The following is a 16802-nucleotide window of genomic DNA, read 5'->3' on the forward strand; positions in this document are numbered from 1 at the left end:
AGCCATTTCCCCAACAGAAACATGTATTTCTTGCTGCTGCCTCAGTTGTTGTTTCTACAATGCATTCGTTGTTCAACTAAGTCCATTTTCTTTCTCCCTGCCAAGTCCAGGAGATCAGAGCTGGCGAGGACAAATGAACATGCAGTTTGCTCAGTTTGCAAAACTATCCTTCAGCTTTATGCTGCACAAGATGTCTCTTTAAAAGGCACTTCCAATTAGGCATATCAAATATGAACAGTGTAAAAGTGTAACTGAAGTCATGACACCGGTAGAAGCAAGTAGCAGCTTGACCCGTTGTCTTATCAAACAAAACAGCCCTGAAAGCATAAACCTGAAAAATCAGCTCCCTGTGATTTTAGACTTCGCTTACTTATCTCCAGTTTCTAAAGCTACAATATGTATTCTCTTTCTCGTGTTCACAGATGGTGGCGTCAGATGGCATCCAGCAAAGTATCCCAGTCACTGTCAACATCCTGGTCATTGACGCAAATGACAATACGCCCACGTTTGCCGAGGTCTCCTACAGCATTGAGGTCTTCACAGACATGCAGCCGGGGGAGACGGTGCTACAGGTAATCAATCCAACCATCGTTCTCTTTCCTTTCGTCTTGTGCTCCGCCGTTCGGCTTTTACGCCTCCGTCTTTGTGTGATTCCGTCACACACACACACATTCTTTTGTTTCCGAAATAAATAACCGCAACGATCCGGCGCCCAATTACAGTTCCCTTGGTCTCATCTGCAGTCGTGACAGGGGAGTCAGAGTGTTCCTCTCTCGATCCATAATGCTCAGGCATTGGAGACGTTTCACCCAGCAGAACAGCTGCTCTCATGACTGAACTAATTGTGGGTTTTTGTTTTGTCAAGGATGAACATTTATCAGTCTTTACCTTTTGGATTAAAATCATTTCAACAGCCAGAAGCATTACTATGTAAAGTATTAGGCTCATTGTTTGCTTGACTTCATTAAAACAACATAGACACGCACATACACATTCTAAAACCAACTGAAGCAGGCTTTTATCTACATGCACAGGACACATGTAAGGATTTGTAATTTTGAGTCGTCAAAATGGAAATCCACAACCCCGTGTGGCGATCTATTAGTGTGGAGCTCTGTGCTTTCATTGTTTTCTCTTATTTAGCAGTTGCAGCGTGATCTTTTTGTCCTTTAGTCGATCTGTCATCTCGGCACAGCTTCTCCAAAAAAAATGTCAGAGCCTGAAAAGGTCAAGTTTGATCTGAAAAAAAAAAAATCAGCTGTTGTGCTTTCCCTGAAATGAGACCAGGGGGTCGCGGGGTGTCTGGTATGACCGCTTAACCGCTCTTCATGAGCATTTTATCCGAGCCAAAGGCCTCAGGAGGATTCTGCTGCTTACTCGATGCTCCGGCTTTTGGTCCGACGTCAGGAGTATGAAAGAGCCCTGGGCATAAAAGTTTCAAGGCCCTAAAGATGAGAAGCCGACTACACCAGAGTTTATAATTACAAGCAGCGGGATGTCCTAAATAATGGTTTTGATGTAAATTGTGGCTGCTTAATTCATTTTCTGAAAGTCTGTGCAAGGAATTTATATGTATTCATGTTATGCGTTCTTCATCTTCAGAAGATGTCGTCACAGATCTTTGTGATCGCTCTCATATGAAAGGTAGCAGGTAATTGAATCCGTTCCGTACAAAGTTTAAAGTGTAATCACCAAGGTTTTGAGGACATTGCAACCAGTAGAAGGTATTTGGTCAGATGGCAAGTCAGTATTCTGTGTACTTTCAGCTAAATGCCAACCAATTGTCCCCATCTTCACATGAAACAAAGGTCATTTTTCCATTGGTTAACAACAGGGCACCAAAATGGATTCTACTGTGAGCTGGCAGCGTGACTGAAGTCACTCACAACCCCCTATGGAGAAATGTTTGACTGGCTCAGTAAGCATGTAGATGTCAACTGTGCAGAACTCCACCGCGCCAAACTACAAGGTTTCAACAAAGCATCAACATACTATAATTTCTATACCTCTCTGTCTCATCCTTTCAGTTAACAGCAGCAGACGCTGACGAGGGACTGAATGGTCTGGTGACCTATGAGATACTGGCCGGTGCCCAGGGACATTTCATCATTAGCAATCGCACTGGACGCATCACTGTGGCGCCGGGTGTCACTCTAACGGTGGGACGATCTTACGCACTCACTGTCAAGGCCTCTGACAACGCACCAGAGACCCAGAGGAGGTATTCAACGGCACTCCTCTTCTTTTGTTGGATTTCTTTGCAAACTAAAAACATGTCTCATAGAATGACTATGTCTTCCTCCAGTGTGACGTGCAGTTAATTACTGAATTTTCTGTAGCAGAAAGCATGTTGGTTCTGGTGGTACCAGCAAGTGTTGTTTACAAGTCTTCGATTTGTGTTAATACACACTAATGCGCAAGAAGAAAAACGACAAACTCAAAGTGTGAAGCTTTGTAGTTGGCGGTAGAATTGGAGGCCTCTTTGATTTCACCAGGCAAGGCAAAGCCTGGCAAAGACACATTTTAACGGGATTAAAACACACTGCTGAAGCCTTTGGGTAGTAGGTTTTGATGATGATGCAATTTACTTGATTACAAAATGATTAGTGCACTTGTCAATCATTGTTTAGTGAATGTAACTGCATTGCAGTTGGACAAAATAGGTCCTACACAATGAATGAGAAACCAATAAACCTTCTCGGTTTACTGCATATTTACAACCTAGAACAATCAGGCAAATTTTAAGCAAGCTGAATAAACAAATTGTGAATAAAAGGATATCCCAAGTGAATGCTACCAAAACCTCCTTTCAGTTTTTTTCTTCTCTTTTCAATCCCAGTTCTGAAATTATGAACATGTTTTACTGTGATGTGGGCAAGGTACTCGAGTCGGGCTCAACGCTCTGTAATGGTGCTTTCAGAGGGCTGATGTGGGCTTTTCTCTCCACCAGGAGCTCCATCACTACAGTGTACATTGAGGTTTTGCCTCCCAACAACCAAAGCCCCCCACGTTTCCCCCTGCTCACCTACAACCTGGAAATCAGCGAGGCCATGAGGATTGGGGCTATTCTGCTCAATCTGCAGGTGAGTCACTAACAAGAAACCACACAGACACACACACACACAGACAGACAAGGCCAATGCAGATAACAAAGCCTTGAATTGAATTGAATTGAATATGATGCTGCGGTTTTGTGACATATTTAATACTTTAATGTACATTGCAGTTTCAGGCAGCGACACAGTTCTCACACATATTTACAGCTTACAATATGCTCACCTTCACTGCAGTCCAGCATCTTGGTTTCTGAGCTAGCATATCTCGTAGCCTTCAACTTTAATGGCACCATTTTATCTTCAAGATCCTGCTTTCCCTCTCCTTTCCCAGGCCACGGACAGAGAAAACGATCCAATTACGTACCGCATTGTGAGTGGAGATTCCCAGAAGGTCTTTAACCTCTCTGAAACGTAAGTCCAGATATTCTTCAAGTACACGCGGGCCATAGAAAGTATTCATAGGAGGTATTCTCACCAAGGACCACTTGAAATACAAAAAAACTGTTGAGTGTTTATCTAGATGGATGGCAAGGCTCGTGGATGAATAATGTATAAAAGAATACAGAATAGACAATAGGAGTCTCCGTGGTTTTCTTAACAACACAGGTTACAGTAGGTGAACTGAATATTTTTTTCGGTTTGAATGTGGGTGTCTATATATCGAATTCCCCACCCGTCTCCCAATTGCATTTTGAACAGCAGGGCTGCGTGGAGATGTGTGGATGGATGGCAAATTGCTTCGTTACATTGCAGTCCAGCTAACACAGCAAACCCCAACTGTTTTTATTTTTATAACAACATTTCAGCAAGGGTACTTCTTCAAACTCGGACAAGTTGAAAGGTTAGTCAGGTTATTTAACAACAAGACAAAGCCGTTGTGTAAAATGGCCGCGATCGCGAGGACAATTCAGCTAAAAGTCTTTGATAAGCTTTTGAGTTTCATGTTGTTCTCTCAAGTGCAAAGGGAGCACATAGACACACAGAAGTGATACGTTGTAGCACAACGTCGACTGTGCTGGCAACAGAAGAGGCCCTTGAGACAGAAGAAGCCGGGTCCGACCATCATCATTAGCTTCCCTGTGATGATATCTGCCAGTGCGAGTGATGGTGGTGGGAATGAGAGGAGAAGGGACTGTGATGGTAGGGAGTAGATGCTGACTTGCCTGGTATTGGTTTTGGCTGATTTATTGGCCAATACATGACTTTGTTTTATGAAGGCACCATCAAGACTCCTAATGAGCCAAGTTGAAAAATAAAAGCGCACATTTGCTTTAAAAGGATGTACAATCTGTGTTGCGGGAAGAAAAAAGGGAGAAACCTCAGAAATAGAAAAAAAGGAGGTCCAATAACATGAACATTAGACATACGTTTTTATCCAGTGAGGGAGATTAGGTCAATGCTACTAGAAGCTTAAAGGCAGAGATGACCAGAAGCTCATAAGAACTTGAAAAAATACATACAAATGAATCAGGATACAACTTCATTTGCTGGAAAGTTCTATTTAGGTCTTCTTTCCTCATTCTATGCAGCGCAGTTTCATTCTCAGCCATCTCTCAAATGATGTGGCATGAAACGTTAAATATTTCTGGGGAAGGAAATTCACCAAAAATATCTTACCTTGTGTATCATAATCAAAATCAGTATTTATAAAAAAACTAAACGCTCAGCCATTCGTCAGAAGTGAGATAAAGTCGTAAAATATTAAAGTCATCTATGGCTTTTTTTACCATCAAATAAGCAAGCTAACATGGAGGGAAGAGCTGTGGGGAAACTGAAATGCAGGATCCTGCCAGACACGTTTGTGACTAATCGATTAAAGACACTTTTCTCTGCATCATCAGTCTCCCAAACCCCAAGAAAAGAACAGGCAGCAGCAGTGTTTATCCTCCGCTGCTCCAGTGTTAAAAAAGTTTGTCTTACGGAGGCATGTTTACTCTATGGCTCCATCCTTTTAACGGCAAACTGTCATATGATCAAATAATGGGAGGCTGTGATTACTGCCGTTGCTGCAGTAATTTGTAACAGAAAGATAAACTTCCTGCAGTACAGTTCTCTGCATGGCATAAATACTACAACTGCATCACAAGCTCTTAGCAACCTAGCAATTTAATACTGTCAAGCAGGTGCTGATTTAGCATATGATGCGTCAAAGAATGATGAGCTGGGAGAAGGTGTGGAGGGGGCGGGGGCCTACATGAGTGTGCAGTATACAAAGCCCTTCTTCCTGTCTCATTTTTTAACCGTCAGAACGTATATGATGAATATGATTCAGTGGAGAGATTTTCGCGTTTTGCTGCATGCTCGGGATTCGAGCTCCATATGGCGCTGGCTCGATGCAGCCACTATGAATGATGAGCTCTCAAGTCGATAACGTCTTATAGATGGGGAAGGATCTTCCGAGGCGAGAGGTCGTGCTGCTTCACATTCACTCTCCATAATGGAAGCGAGCCGAGCTCACCGTGAGTCATTGTCTCCTATACGGACAGCCTTTAGTGGGGACATGCTAAGTAGAAGGCCACAACCGCTTCACAGTATGATGTGTTTTTAAGTCTTTTTAATAAAATCCCAGGTCTCACATCTTCAGTAACATGAATATTATAACCAAAATAGATCATGATCAAAATTTTGAGCAAACTAGATGTATATACATATATATATATATATATATATATATATATAGGCCTTTGCAGATGTATTGGCATTGGAGTATATGTCTGCTGATAATTAAAAAAGTTAATGTATGAATGTTTTTTCAAGTTATTTTGAAATACGGTCTGACTTTCATAGTTTGTCTAGATACAAAGTTAACAGGAAATACAGATAGGCATAAATCCGGGGCTGTATTAGCTTAAAGGAGATATATAGGGATTAGTGTATATTTTAGTCTATAAGTAAAATAAGAAAGAACCGGCAGTATAGAAATGCCAAACTTATGTAATTAATGTCATCATTAACATTTTTACACTAAAGGGATCTTTCTTTGTCACATTTCTTTTTAAATAAAATAATATGCAATCTGCATCAATGTTTATGTTTTTCAAAAATATACATTTCAGTAACACCTTCAAAACTCCAGCCAGTTGGCCTTTAATGAGCAGATTGTGTTACTATTCATTATTATTAATGATAGCATCCACTTTGAAGCCCAGGCCTTTTTTTACCACCTCAAAGTCTCAAAAGCCTAAATGCCACGCCATTTTCTCTTCTGAAGTATCCAATTGGCAGCTGATTGTTCAGTTAGCAGCCAATGTTCCTTCTTCATAGATAAATTGAAACTGAAATTGAAAAAGAGTACAAAGTAGAAGAAGGTGAACGTTTTTTAGAGCCCCGGGAACCCAAACACTGCACATTCAGTTCTGATTAAATTGACTCAAAACAAGGGTTTTAAATCACACACATTTGAGATTTGGAACATGGTTAACAGATTTGTCTTGAAACCCCTTGAGGAATAGCTGAAGTTTATCTCATAAAGAAGTAATTCACTGCTGGATGAATCGTCTTTTCATAAAATAAGACCGTGTGTGGCACATATTAATGTTTTATAATTGGCACTGCTCTTTAAAGTTGGATTCAGCAACTTCTTCCGAAAGAAACGTGCCTCTGTGAAGTTTGCCGCCACGCAGCAACCACTTCTGTTTCCAGCAGTGCCGACTCATCGCAGCGGCACCGCGACATGTCCTCCTGCGCCGCGATTCTCTCCGACTGCCACTGCGAGACTGCTGGTGGCGACGTCTTCCTCCTACGAACGCCTCATTTCCCCTTGTTCTGTACTCGCGGCTTCAATACCACTACCTGAATCCAGCACCTTCATATCAAAAACGGCAAACATCGTTAGCGATTGAAACAAGTTTCGTGTCTGAGGTTATGCCACCTCACACTACCGTCCCGTACCCGGAGTCCAACTGTTCAGCCTTTAGGGATCTAAGCGGAATGAGAGAGCGATTTGGTGTGACTGCGATGGATAGCCTCTAAGCTGCACCATTCTCGCTCTGGACAGGGCTGTTAACGGCACCCTGTCAGGCTGACAACCTCTTCTCATTTGCGGTGGCTCGAGAGAAGAGGCAGGACGTTATCGCACATGATCAGTCAACCTCCCAGACCCGGCCGCTGAAGTGTAGTTCAGCACTCCAGCTGTAGTAGGGAACAAACTCCCCACGCTAACTAAGAGGCATTAATCATTCTAATCTGTCTTATCGTCAGCGTCAAGATCATCATCATTATCCCTGCAATATGACAGTTATCTCTTAATATCTTCCCTATTATATTCACAGCGATGAACCCTTTACCTTTTGCTTATTGAGCACAGAGTGGCCTATTTTCCACCGGCATGCTCACGCGTAAATAAACATGAGCCCAGTGGCCAGGGAAGGATGGTGTGTTGCATATTCATTGTGTTTTTTAAAAAGGCATTTGCCCTCTCAGACCCCCTATCATCAGAACTTGGTGTGGTGGTGTTTTGAGAAATAGAAAATTTGTTGTTTGCGTTATTTTCCCGTCAGATTTTTAAGATGAAGCTGTACGGTTTGACGGGTATGAGCCACAGAGGCGGCAATGACGCAGCAGTCAGGTTCTACTTGCACTGTTTGGCCAAATAAGCTTTTAATTAGAGCCGTGAAGGAGCAAAGGGTCAGCAGGGAATTGCAACAGGCATTAATCTTGCATCGTGCATTTCAATGTCTGTGTTCTTCCTTCCTTCCTTCCATCTGTGGTTCTGGCCTCCCCTGAGTGTGGCTGGGAATTTGCTGTGTGTGCGTGTTAAGGCCCATGCACCCACGTTCCTCGTGTGCCTGTGTGTGCAAACAAAGATAATCCAGCCTTCTGCTTGGGAATGCATCCACACTTTGCGTCTGGCGTGTGCCAAGTTATGCATCGGGAACGTGCAGGAGGGTCGCTGTCTCTGCCGCCGTCTTTGGAAAGGAAACATGAATCTTTCTGTCTGTAGTCCACATGCTTTGGGAGCAAGAGGCAGGCTGCTGAGAGAGAAAGATAGAACGGGAGCATTTAAAAGCCCACCTGCTCTAAGCCAAAAGCCTGTCCTCCTCTTGCAGCGGTCTGTTGAGTGAGCGATAAAGAATTAAAAACCTTTGTACAAATGTCTTTAAGTCAACGCTTTTTCTTCATTAGAAACAAACAAGCAATGTGTGAGCAATAAAGGGCTCCACACAGAGCCCTTTATTTTGTTTCTATTTGGGATATTGATGCATTAATGGCTCCAGTTGTCACTATGTAATAACAATACAATTGTGTCCTCTGAACCCTCTCTGCAGGATTGGCCTGCTGCTTCTGAGACAGCCTCTGGACAGAGAGAACACCGACCAGTACCTTCTGGTTGTCACCGCCTCCGATGGGAACCCTGGAGGGGTGAGGCCCAACCCTCTTTATTAAACATTTGGCTTGAGTCCGCATGGTCTGCATGGTCGTCAAACTTTAAGCTCAAATAAGATCTTCACATACAAGCATGATGGTTTAGATTATGTTTAACTACACATGTTAGCATAATTTGAGAATAAGAGCAAGATAAATGCACGGATATCAAACCAGTGGAAATGTAGCCAAATGTTTAGGGAGTACAATTATATATGGTTATGATTATACATATATATTTTTGTTTTACTCATGCACTTTAATTTGATCTTAGTAGTACTATCCATAATTGGTGGAGCTTCCCTTTATTGAACTGATGCCCATAAGATGTCACCATGTGACTTTTGAGCGTTTGCATTCACAGAGCTGTCGCTGTAACTTATCTTTGGGAAACAACGCTGGCTGGTCCATCTCCCACCAAGAGCAGATAAACACTCTTAATTGACTTGGACTCCACCTTAGTTGGTTCAGTTCTCACAGCTGCCTCTTTGCCAGCCAGAGGTGAAAGGTGGTTTGCTTTTTTAAGATGCAGTGTGATAGGTAATGAACATTAGCTGATGAGCTGTCACATTAGTGATGTCTCACTTGTGCATGCACAAACGTTCTGAACTGCAGCTGCGTTGGCAGTCTACGTCTGTGAGTGAGACGGAGCTGTGGAAGGATCACGCTGTCGGTGTGTGTGTGTGTGTGTGTGTGTGTGTGTGTCACAGTTTACGTGAGGGCCGCACAGCTGTGGGAGTGCAAAGTGAGCCGGTTAGAATGTGTGGGGCAGAAGAGATGGAAAGTGACTGGTAAGAGAAAGAAAAGAGACAATGAAATAAGAGAGTGTAATGTGCAGCATCACATCGCGGAATAAACTAACTGCAAGCTAGCGCTCTTTGTCTTAATATTAATGGACAGATTGTATAAGCAACTCCCTTTACCTTTATAGCGTGTGTGTGTGTGTGTGTGTGGGTGTGTGTGTGAAGCATCTCGTCCACGGGGTAAATTACTGTCCGACGTGTGTGCGCTTAATGTCACAGCCAGGCAGAAATGCTGTCACAACAGCACAACAGGGAGGAAGTGGAGTGACTGAGATGGGTAAAGGGGATGGGGGGAGGGTTGGAAGTGAGGGACTCATTCAGCAAGACAAAGTGCCGCAAGGAAGGCTTGAGACAGGGAAACGATCAAAATAAGTACAGGACGAGGCCACCGAGAGGAGAGAGGGGGACGCCCGGGATTTGGATGTGTAATTAGCGCTGCACTTTAGTAACCATGGAAACCTGACACGGAGAGGGAGGCAGGCCCCGGTGCTCTTTGAGTATTGTCGAATCTGCACTCTGAGGCTTCAGCAGTCAATTATTTTAGGGATGTAGTATTCTACAGATTATTCCATATACTATTTGAGAATGTACATAAATGTACAACAAGGTTGCAATAAGGCAAGTGCCTTAAGTGTTGTCTTTTGCTGGATTTGAACTGTTACTTCAAGGAGGACATTGATCTAATCTCCATGGCCAATTCAACATTTATATTCTTAAAAGAGCAAGCTGTAATCATTACCATCAAGGAGCATCAGATCCAAGAAGGGGGGGAAGGGGGGGAGAGGGGGGGTGAAGCCGTCTCTCTTGCCCTTAAAGAAGCGACTACATAACCCGATCACATCAGTCCCTGCAACATGGCTTCTGAACAAGGTTGTCACTTGAAAGGCAAAAGCATCATCAGCCACCTCTATTCCTTTTAGACAGTGAGGACAGAAGACGAGACTGCTACATCTAATTTATGTTAAATAAATAATAGCAGCTCATTAATCACACTCCTTGTCAGAGAGGTTGGCTTTTTTAGGCTTTGATAACAACACCCCCGCCAGAATGGAGATGCTAATTGGGTTTCGGTCCTCTGTGAAATTGAAAATGAGGCGATCCCATCACTACACTCATACTGGTGAGCGGCGTCCTCTTGTATCCAGGTGCAGAGGCATCCAGGGTGATGGTTCTCAGCGTGGGCTTCCATGCCACGTGTTGTCCGAAAGGACGGATTCATATACGTCTCAGAAGCTTGAATAAAGAAAGCAACAATGGTGTAGGAATTCTCCACAGACGGGGGACATTGGGTCGTTTCATTTGTGACATTGCTACTCGGCGTCTCGACTTCAAGGGTTTCTTCAGACGGCTGTCTTACCAACTCCTAATTCCACCCGTCCTCCCCCAGTGTCGACCATTAACGGCATCATTTGCATGTAGCTTCTTCTCAGTTCACTCAGCATTTATATAATACACAGATTCAACCATTTTTCTACGTTGATTTATGGGAGTGCAGTAGGTGCGTGCATTGTGTTATTGGATCAAGGTTACCAGTAGATGCCGGGGGAATTTTCTTTGCCCAATGAGCTTTGAGATAAAACAAACCCGGCACATTATTCATGACAAACACAAAATCGTTTAATTCAGTGTAAACATGAGTAGAATATGGTCAATGACATGCTCCAATGCCGTAAAAAAGTGTTCTCAATTCTTCAGAGGAAGGAAGATGTGATGGATCTAATCTGATGTTTCTATGCCCCAGATACTGGCTCCCCCAATCTTACAACATTTTGCAGTTTGCTCTAAATAACTATCACCAAAGCATCTACTCCAACAGTGAAGTATTTGGTCAGTACACCCAGGATTAGTGCACCATTTGTTTCTGCAAACAAAGAATATGTGTCAGCAATCAAATTGAATTTCATATTACTGATAGAATGCAAGTAATTGTAGGTGTATTGTTCTGTACATTAAATAGCTGTATTATTCATCATTCATTATTCATTCATGGTGATATCAGTAATATGATAAAACAAACAAAACTAAGAGCCTCTGATTGGGATAACCTCACAAATTTGAGAAGATGATGCTGTAGACAAATAGTCAGGAGATCACCAAACTGTAAGACTCCTCCACTTAAACGTGGATGATCTGTGCTAAATATCATGGCAATCCATCCAATGTTATAATCACATCTGATCCGATGTAGTTCATGTGAAATTCACAAAAGCTTCATCGTCTGTAGATCAACATACAGCCATAGTATCGGCTGACAATATAATTTGCAGGAAGTGTGACCAGCCGGAATGACCATGTCCCTGTTGATAGGGTAGTTGTCCCTAGTGTTTCAATTGTTATAGCGTACTCTTGCTGTGACAACATAAAGTTGATTTAGTCATTGCTTTTCGAATTTAAGCGGAAAAAAGCTGTAGAAGTAGTGACGGCTGAAAGGGATCTGAGCCAAAATAGCATAAACCAGCACCAGGGACATCAGCCTACAGAGTATACGTTGGTTAGAAATAAACAGTGTACACTATATTTAGTATAGTGAAGTATTACTTCACAAAGGAACATTGTGTGGGATTTTTCTTTTATTGTGGTCTTTTTTATTCTTCCTTTAGACATCGACTGCTACTGTGAACATAGTCATCACTGATGTCAACGATAATGACCCCGTGTTTGACCTGACCATACCCACTAATTTTACTGTCCAAGAAGAAAAGGCCAATGTTTTTGTTGGACAAGTCAGGGTAAGTTTGATATCTTTGTTTTTCTTTTCAATTTGGTTGGACAGATTTGTCACACCCGAAACTGCATTCTGTTCCCATGATTCAGCACAACTGAGCTGCCAGACTTTTGTAATTACTTTTAGATTAATTGACCTGGTGTTTGTCAGTGAATTACTCATGAAAAGATCATAAAAGTCATACTCTGCACATACAGTGCTCCCTTGCAAAGTGTCCACTAAGGTAAATACAATCCAGGGGTCTGGTTCTTGTTTATTGTCTCTTATCTTTCAAACATAATAGTGAAGCTAAATCCCCAAATCTTTTCTAAAGTCAGGGTTTTGAAACATAATTTTGAAGCTCAATACAGATAAACCTTAGTTTCAAAACTGTGAAGAGACATTTAGGTGGTTTGGGAGATACATACTGAGTTTTTACATTTATGTTGTTAAAGAGTTTGTTTTGAATTTGAAGGTTGTCATTGATGCAGGTTATAACAGAAATATGTAGAATAACATCTTCATCTTGCTCATCATTTTAGGTAGATTTAGATTTAGGTAAATTTCAAAGTTTTATTTTTCAAAAAGCTTAACTATGAATGCTTTGGCTTCAGAAACTTACATGTGTATTTTCTTTCATTCCTTGTCATGTCCCCGTAGTTTATATGAGTTTATATGTTTATATGCTTATATGAGTAACATGTGTTGCTTTTCAGGATATATGTTCTGACATTAGGCATCCCATAAAAAAAAAAATATATATATATATTTTTTTTTTTTTATATATAGGGAGGTAATGAAATAGACCACCAGAAAACATTGCAGAGTTTATGAACTGTGAAATAAGACAAAAGGACACGTGAAGGAAGCCTGGTGTTAGAATGAGGTAAAGCTCATATTTTCCTCACAAATGCAGCCAGCAGTGAGATTAGAGTTTAGCCCGCACCTCCCCCTTTCTCTCTCTCTCTCTCTCTCTCTCTCTATCTCTCTATTTGTCTCTCTCACCTATTCTGCTTTGGGGGGTTTTCTCAGCTGTTACCTTGCCAACCCGAGCTGATAGTGTTTTTATGGGACATTAAGTACCACAGCACAACACAATCCTGCTTTCCCTATGCAGATGCACCTTGAGAACCTACAATTTAACCGGTGGTGGATTTATCTGTTTTATAAAATCTCAAGTACTAAGAACAAGCCCTTAAACAAAGGTATTGTCGACAAACATATTGAATAGTGATGAATAGTGATCAACCGATTCCATATTATGACAATACCGGTTGGACATACTGTTTACTCTTTTTTGTCCTCAGTCATGGTGATGATTTTGTTTTGAAAAGTTGTGCTGTTCTGGGAAAATGTCTTTGTAAATAGGTGGATATTTTTTATACATAAACAAGGGAGGACATGTTATAGCTCACTTTAACTCTTTGGACTCTGGAGAAAAAAAAGTTGTTTTAGAAATCTTTTAGCAGCATCTTTATAGAACAGCCCAAAAGTCTCTATAATATAAGGTTTTCTATCACAAATTCAATGTTCCACCTTCATAGTCTCCTCTGGAATACTTAAAAAATCAATTAATGACTTGTGTCTATCCTTTACATTGTCTTGCCAATCGACGATATTCTCTCAAATGCCACTTTTCTGTCCGAAAAATGTATTGAAAAATACATTTCAATTGTCTGTGAGGATCCATTAACTCTTTATTTCATGCTATTTTTACCTATTTTTTGGTTCATATCCCATTCTCGTGGATGTTGGTTAGATGTGTTTGTAGGCCTTTAGTGAAGCACAAAGACCTGCCTTGTTTCAAAAGGTGCTAAAGGAAAAGCAAATATCTTCTAATTAAATGAGAAATGCTGACATATCAAAACTTTTCAAAACTAGATTTCATTCCACGTTGAATGCTGAACTGAATTATCGTATCTGACGGCCAAGTGAAGGGACAGAATAAACAACCTACTACTGTCGCCTATTTCTTGTATATTTGGGTTTGTCCACTTTGTATGGTGCTTTCATGCTGGAGAGACGATTTCCTCATTTTCGATGGCAGGAGCATTTACTTTAAGATATCGCGATAACAACACAGTGTTTGAGGATATTATGCTCTTCAGGATGAGGCTTCAAAACGAGATTACACTTGAGCTGCAACAGAGACCATTTTTACGTACATTTTTTAAGTGTTTGTGTGTTTATGTATTTGCAGGCGAGGTGCGAGGTCATTTATGAAACAAAGGTTCTTGGTGGAGTAAATGACACAATTAAAAGCCATAAAGTCATGTGTCCTTGAGATTTAAAGTGCCAAAAACTCTATACAATGTATATAAAAATCAATTTCTTAATCCCATTTTCACATTGTTTTTTAGTCTCTATTATCCTCAGTATGTCACCCACAATAGAGTCCACCTCACATATTTCTCTCCGAACCCGCAGAGTTCGGGAGAGAAGTAGCGGAACCGAGCCAGACACCGTTAATGATGCTATGAATTTGTGGTACCGGTGTGTGCGTTCCTAATTTGTCACTCCAATTTGCCGGAGCGCTGTTGGAATACTGTTTGGACTCCTGTTGCAGCAGAGCAGAGAGCCAAATGCAGTGATTGCATGATGAACAACTAAAATCACACGGACATTTGTTCCTATCACAGCGTTAGCCACCGGCTGATTGTTGTGATGTGACGCTGTGTAAAAGTCAAGCGGCAGATGGAGGAATGGATGAGATGCAGGCAGCTTGAATTAAGATGTGATTTGTGTATTCCGCGTCAACGTGTAAATGTGACATGACACTGTAAAATCGGTTGACTTTTTTCTTGTAGCAGCAGCTTGAGCGTCCCTGCAGAGAGGGAATAATATCTCAGTCACCCACAAAGCTTCCGGCAGTTGCCGACGGTGAAGAGGACAGCAGTGCAAATGCAAAACGTTATTAAGTAGCATAATGCTATCCCTGAAGCGTTGTGGATTAAAGTTACGGTAACTGGTTCGCACCTGGTCTTATTTTACACACACTCCCAGAGACTGGAGACTTAACTCGGTTATGAAAATTGACAGCAATGCAGCTTGTGCTAATAGAGTCATTTGTTCCGTGACTGACATATCCTCGACCGAACTTGGCCCATTCTGTCCGCTCACAGCGGGGAGCCTCAATCTGAGCAGGTGGATCGATTAGCATTCATGTTAGACGTATCAGGGAAGCATCATGCTTTTTGCTAATTATTCAATTCCCTGACGAAGTAACATTTTTGGGAGAATCCATCCAAAGCTAAACAAATACGCTGGATGTGTAAATGCAACGAGTTCAAAGACACACTGGACGGTGGTAAATATTGGAGGGCCGCGTGGGGGCTTGTTTTTGTGAAGACTGCAGCCACCTGTTCAAGCTGCTGTATGTAATGATCCCTCCCATCAGCTCACACTCCAAAGTATACCTACCAGACGCTCATCACTAAACGTTCGAGTTGGAGACCGCCGTCACGGGCGAGGAAGAGGATTTTGTAAAAAATACCAAATTCATTTTCTGATAATAATTGACGCTCTCCACCAAGGCCATTTATTTCTACATGACCACCTATGTTTTTTTTTTGTCCTCCAACATCCACTGACCTTTATAATCCATAATATTGACCTTTGGAGGCTATGGCAATATATCATTTCTTTTATTATTTTATTGGCTGTGAATTAATTGGATTTCCTCCCTTACAAGACAAGAAGCAGTGTGGACGTTCATTATTTAATCACTTCGGAGGAGTTGTGAGCCGTGTGCACATATTGTCACGATGTGTGCAAATGCTTAATCCAGAAGTTCAATTTTTAGCCTTGGCTTTAAATCTTTGTCAGGGCCTCTGCGTAAAACAAATTGGGGGTTAGCTTGTTTTCCCACCTCAGCTGTTCCTCATTTTCCCTCTTTGTGCTGCCTTGTCCTTACTTTGGCTTGCTGAAAAATTGCCAAACAGAGAGATGAAATGTGGCTTTATATCTCTGCCTTTTTCCCCTACCCTGTCCTCTCTTTGTCTCTCTCACTGTCTCTCTTTAATTACAGAGAAGAATTACCATCACACGGGGGACATTTGGATAATGAACACACACACACACACACACAAAAAAGCGATGCATTGTGATTGCACGTCATATTCGCACAGAAATTAATATTTCTCAAATAAATAAAAACCTATTTTAGCCTTTCCTGAGTTCATTTTAAATTGTTTCTGATTTTGCTCGTTATTTAAATGGATATATTAAATGGATACTACAAAACGCTGATCAAGCATTAAAGGATTTCATTTTGAGGAATGTAGACTTTGTATTACAAAAAGGGTAAAAATCAAAAACGAAGACGTGACTTAGAATCTTTTCTCAAAATGAACAACAGGAATCGAGACCAAAGGTATATCAGTTGTTTCCGCTCTGTTGCAGAACTCAATGCTGAAGCCTCTGTATAATTAACGCGTTAAGATGAAGCAAGGCTCTAATGGATCATGTAATGGATCACATCTAACTCAAACCGTAATATTTGCTTAAACGGCTCCGCATTTTAGTTCTTAAATGTCTTTCCGATGGGAATAACACAATGCAGTTATTGATGTATGTAAATGGATGCTCTGTGTTTACAACAGGTTGCCAGCTGCATCAGGAGTAAAAAAAGGGGCTTATTGCTGACTTTGTATTGACAATCCTTTCAGCAAGCCACTAACTCACATTTCTTCCCACCGTCTCTTTGTAAAATAATGGCCAATGCAACATTAGCCTACTATTAAGCTTCGATCTGGTTACCAAGCTATATTTCAGACTGTGTCTTGATTTAGTTTGCTTTTGCTCAGAGCAATGAATTACACTCAGTGTACTTCACTTACTTGCTTTGGGAGCGTGGCAGAATTGAATGGTAATTGT

General features: G+C 41.4%; 1 protein-coding gene across 5 annotated transcripts in view; it reads left to right on the forward strand.

The window, feature by feature from the left end:
• The window catches only part of LOC120820728 (protocadherin-15), a 152592-nt gene that overhangs the window by 86076 nt on the left and 49714 nt on the right, over positions 1-16802 (forward strand). For all 5 annotated transcript variants that reach the window (XM_078104494.1, XM_078104496.1, XM_078104497.1 and 2 more), the window contains 6 exons: positions 423-572; positions 2028-2221; positions 2951-3083; positions 3388-3467; positions 8324-8417; positions 11824-11952. In XM_078104494.1, coding sequence (XP_077960620.1) covers positions 423-572; positions 2028-2221; positions 2951-3083; positions 3388-3467; positions 8324-8417; positions 11824-11952 — 780 coding nt within the window. The remainder of the gene's footprint in view (positions 1-422; positions 573-2027; positions 2222-2950; positions 3084-3387; positions 3468-8323; positions 8418-11823; positions 11953-16802) is intronic.

The sequence above is a fragment of the Gasterosteus aculeatus genome, chromosome 6 (assembly GCF_964276395.1).
Source record: "Gasterosteus aculeatus chromosome 6, fGasAcu3.hap1.1, whole genome shotgun sequence".
NCBI lineage: Eukaryota > Metazoa > Chordata > Actinopteri > Perciformes > Gasterosteidae > Gasterosteus > Gasterosteus aculeatus.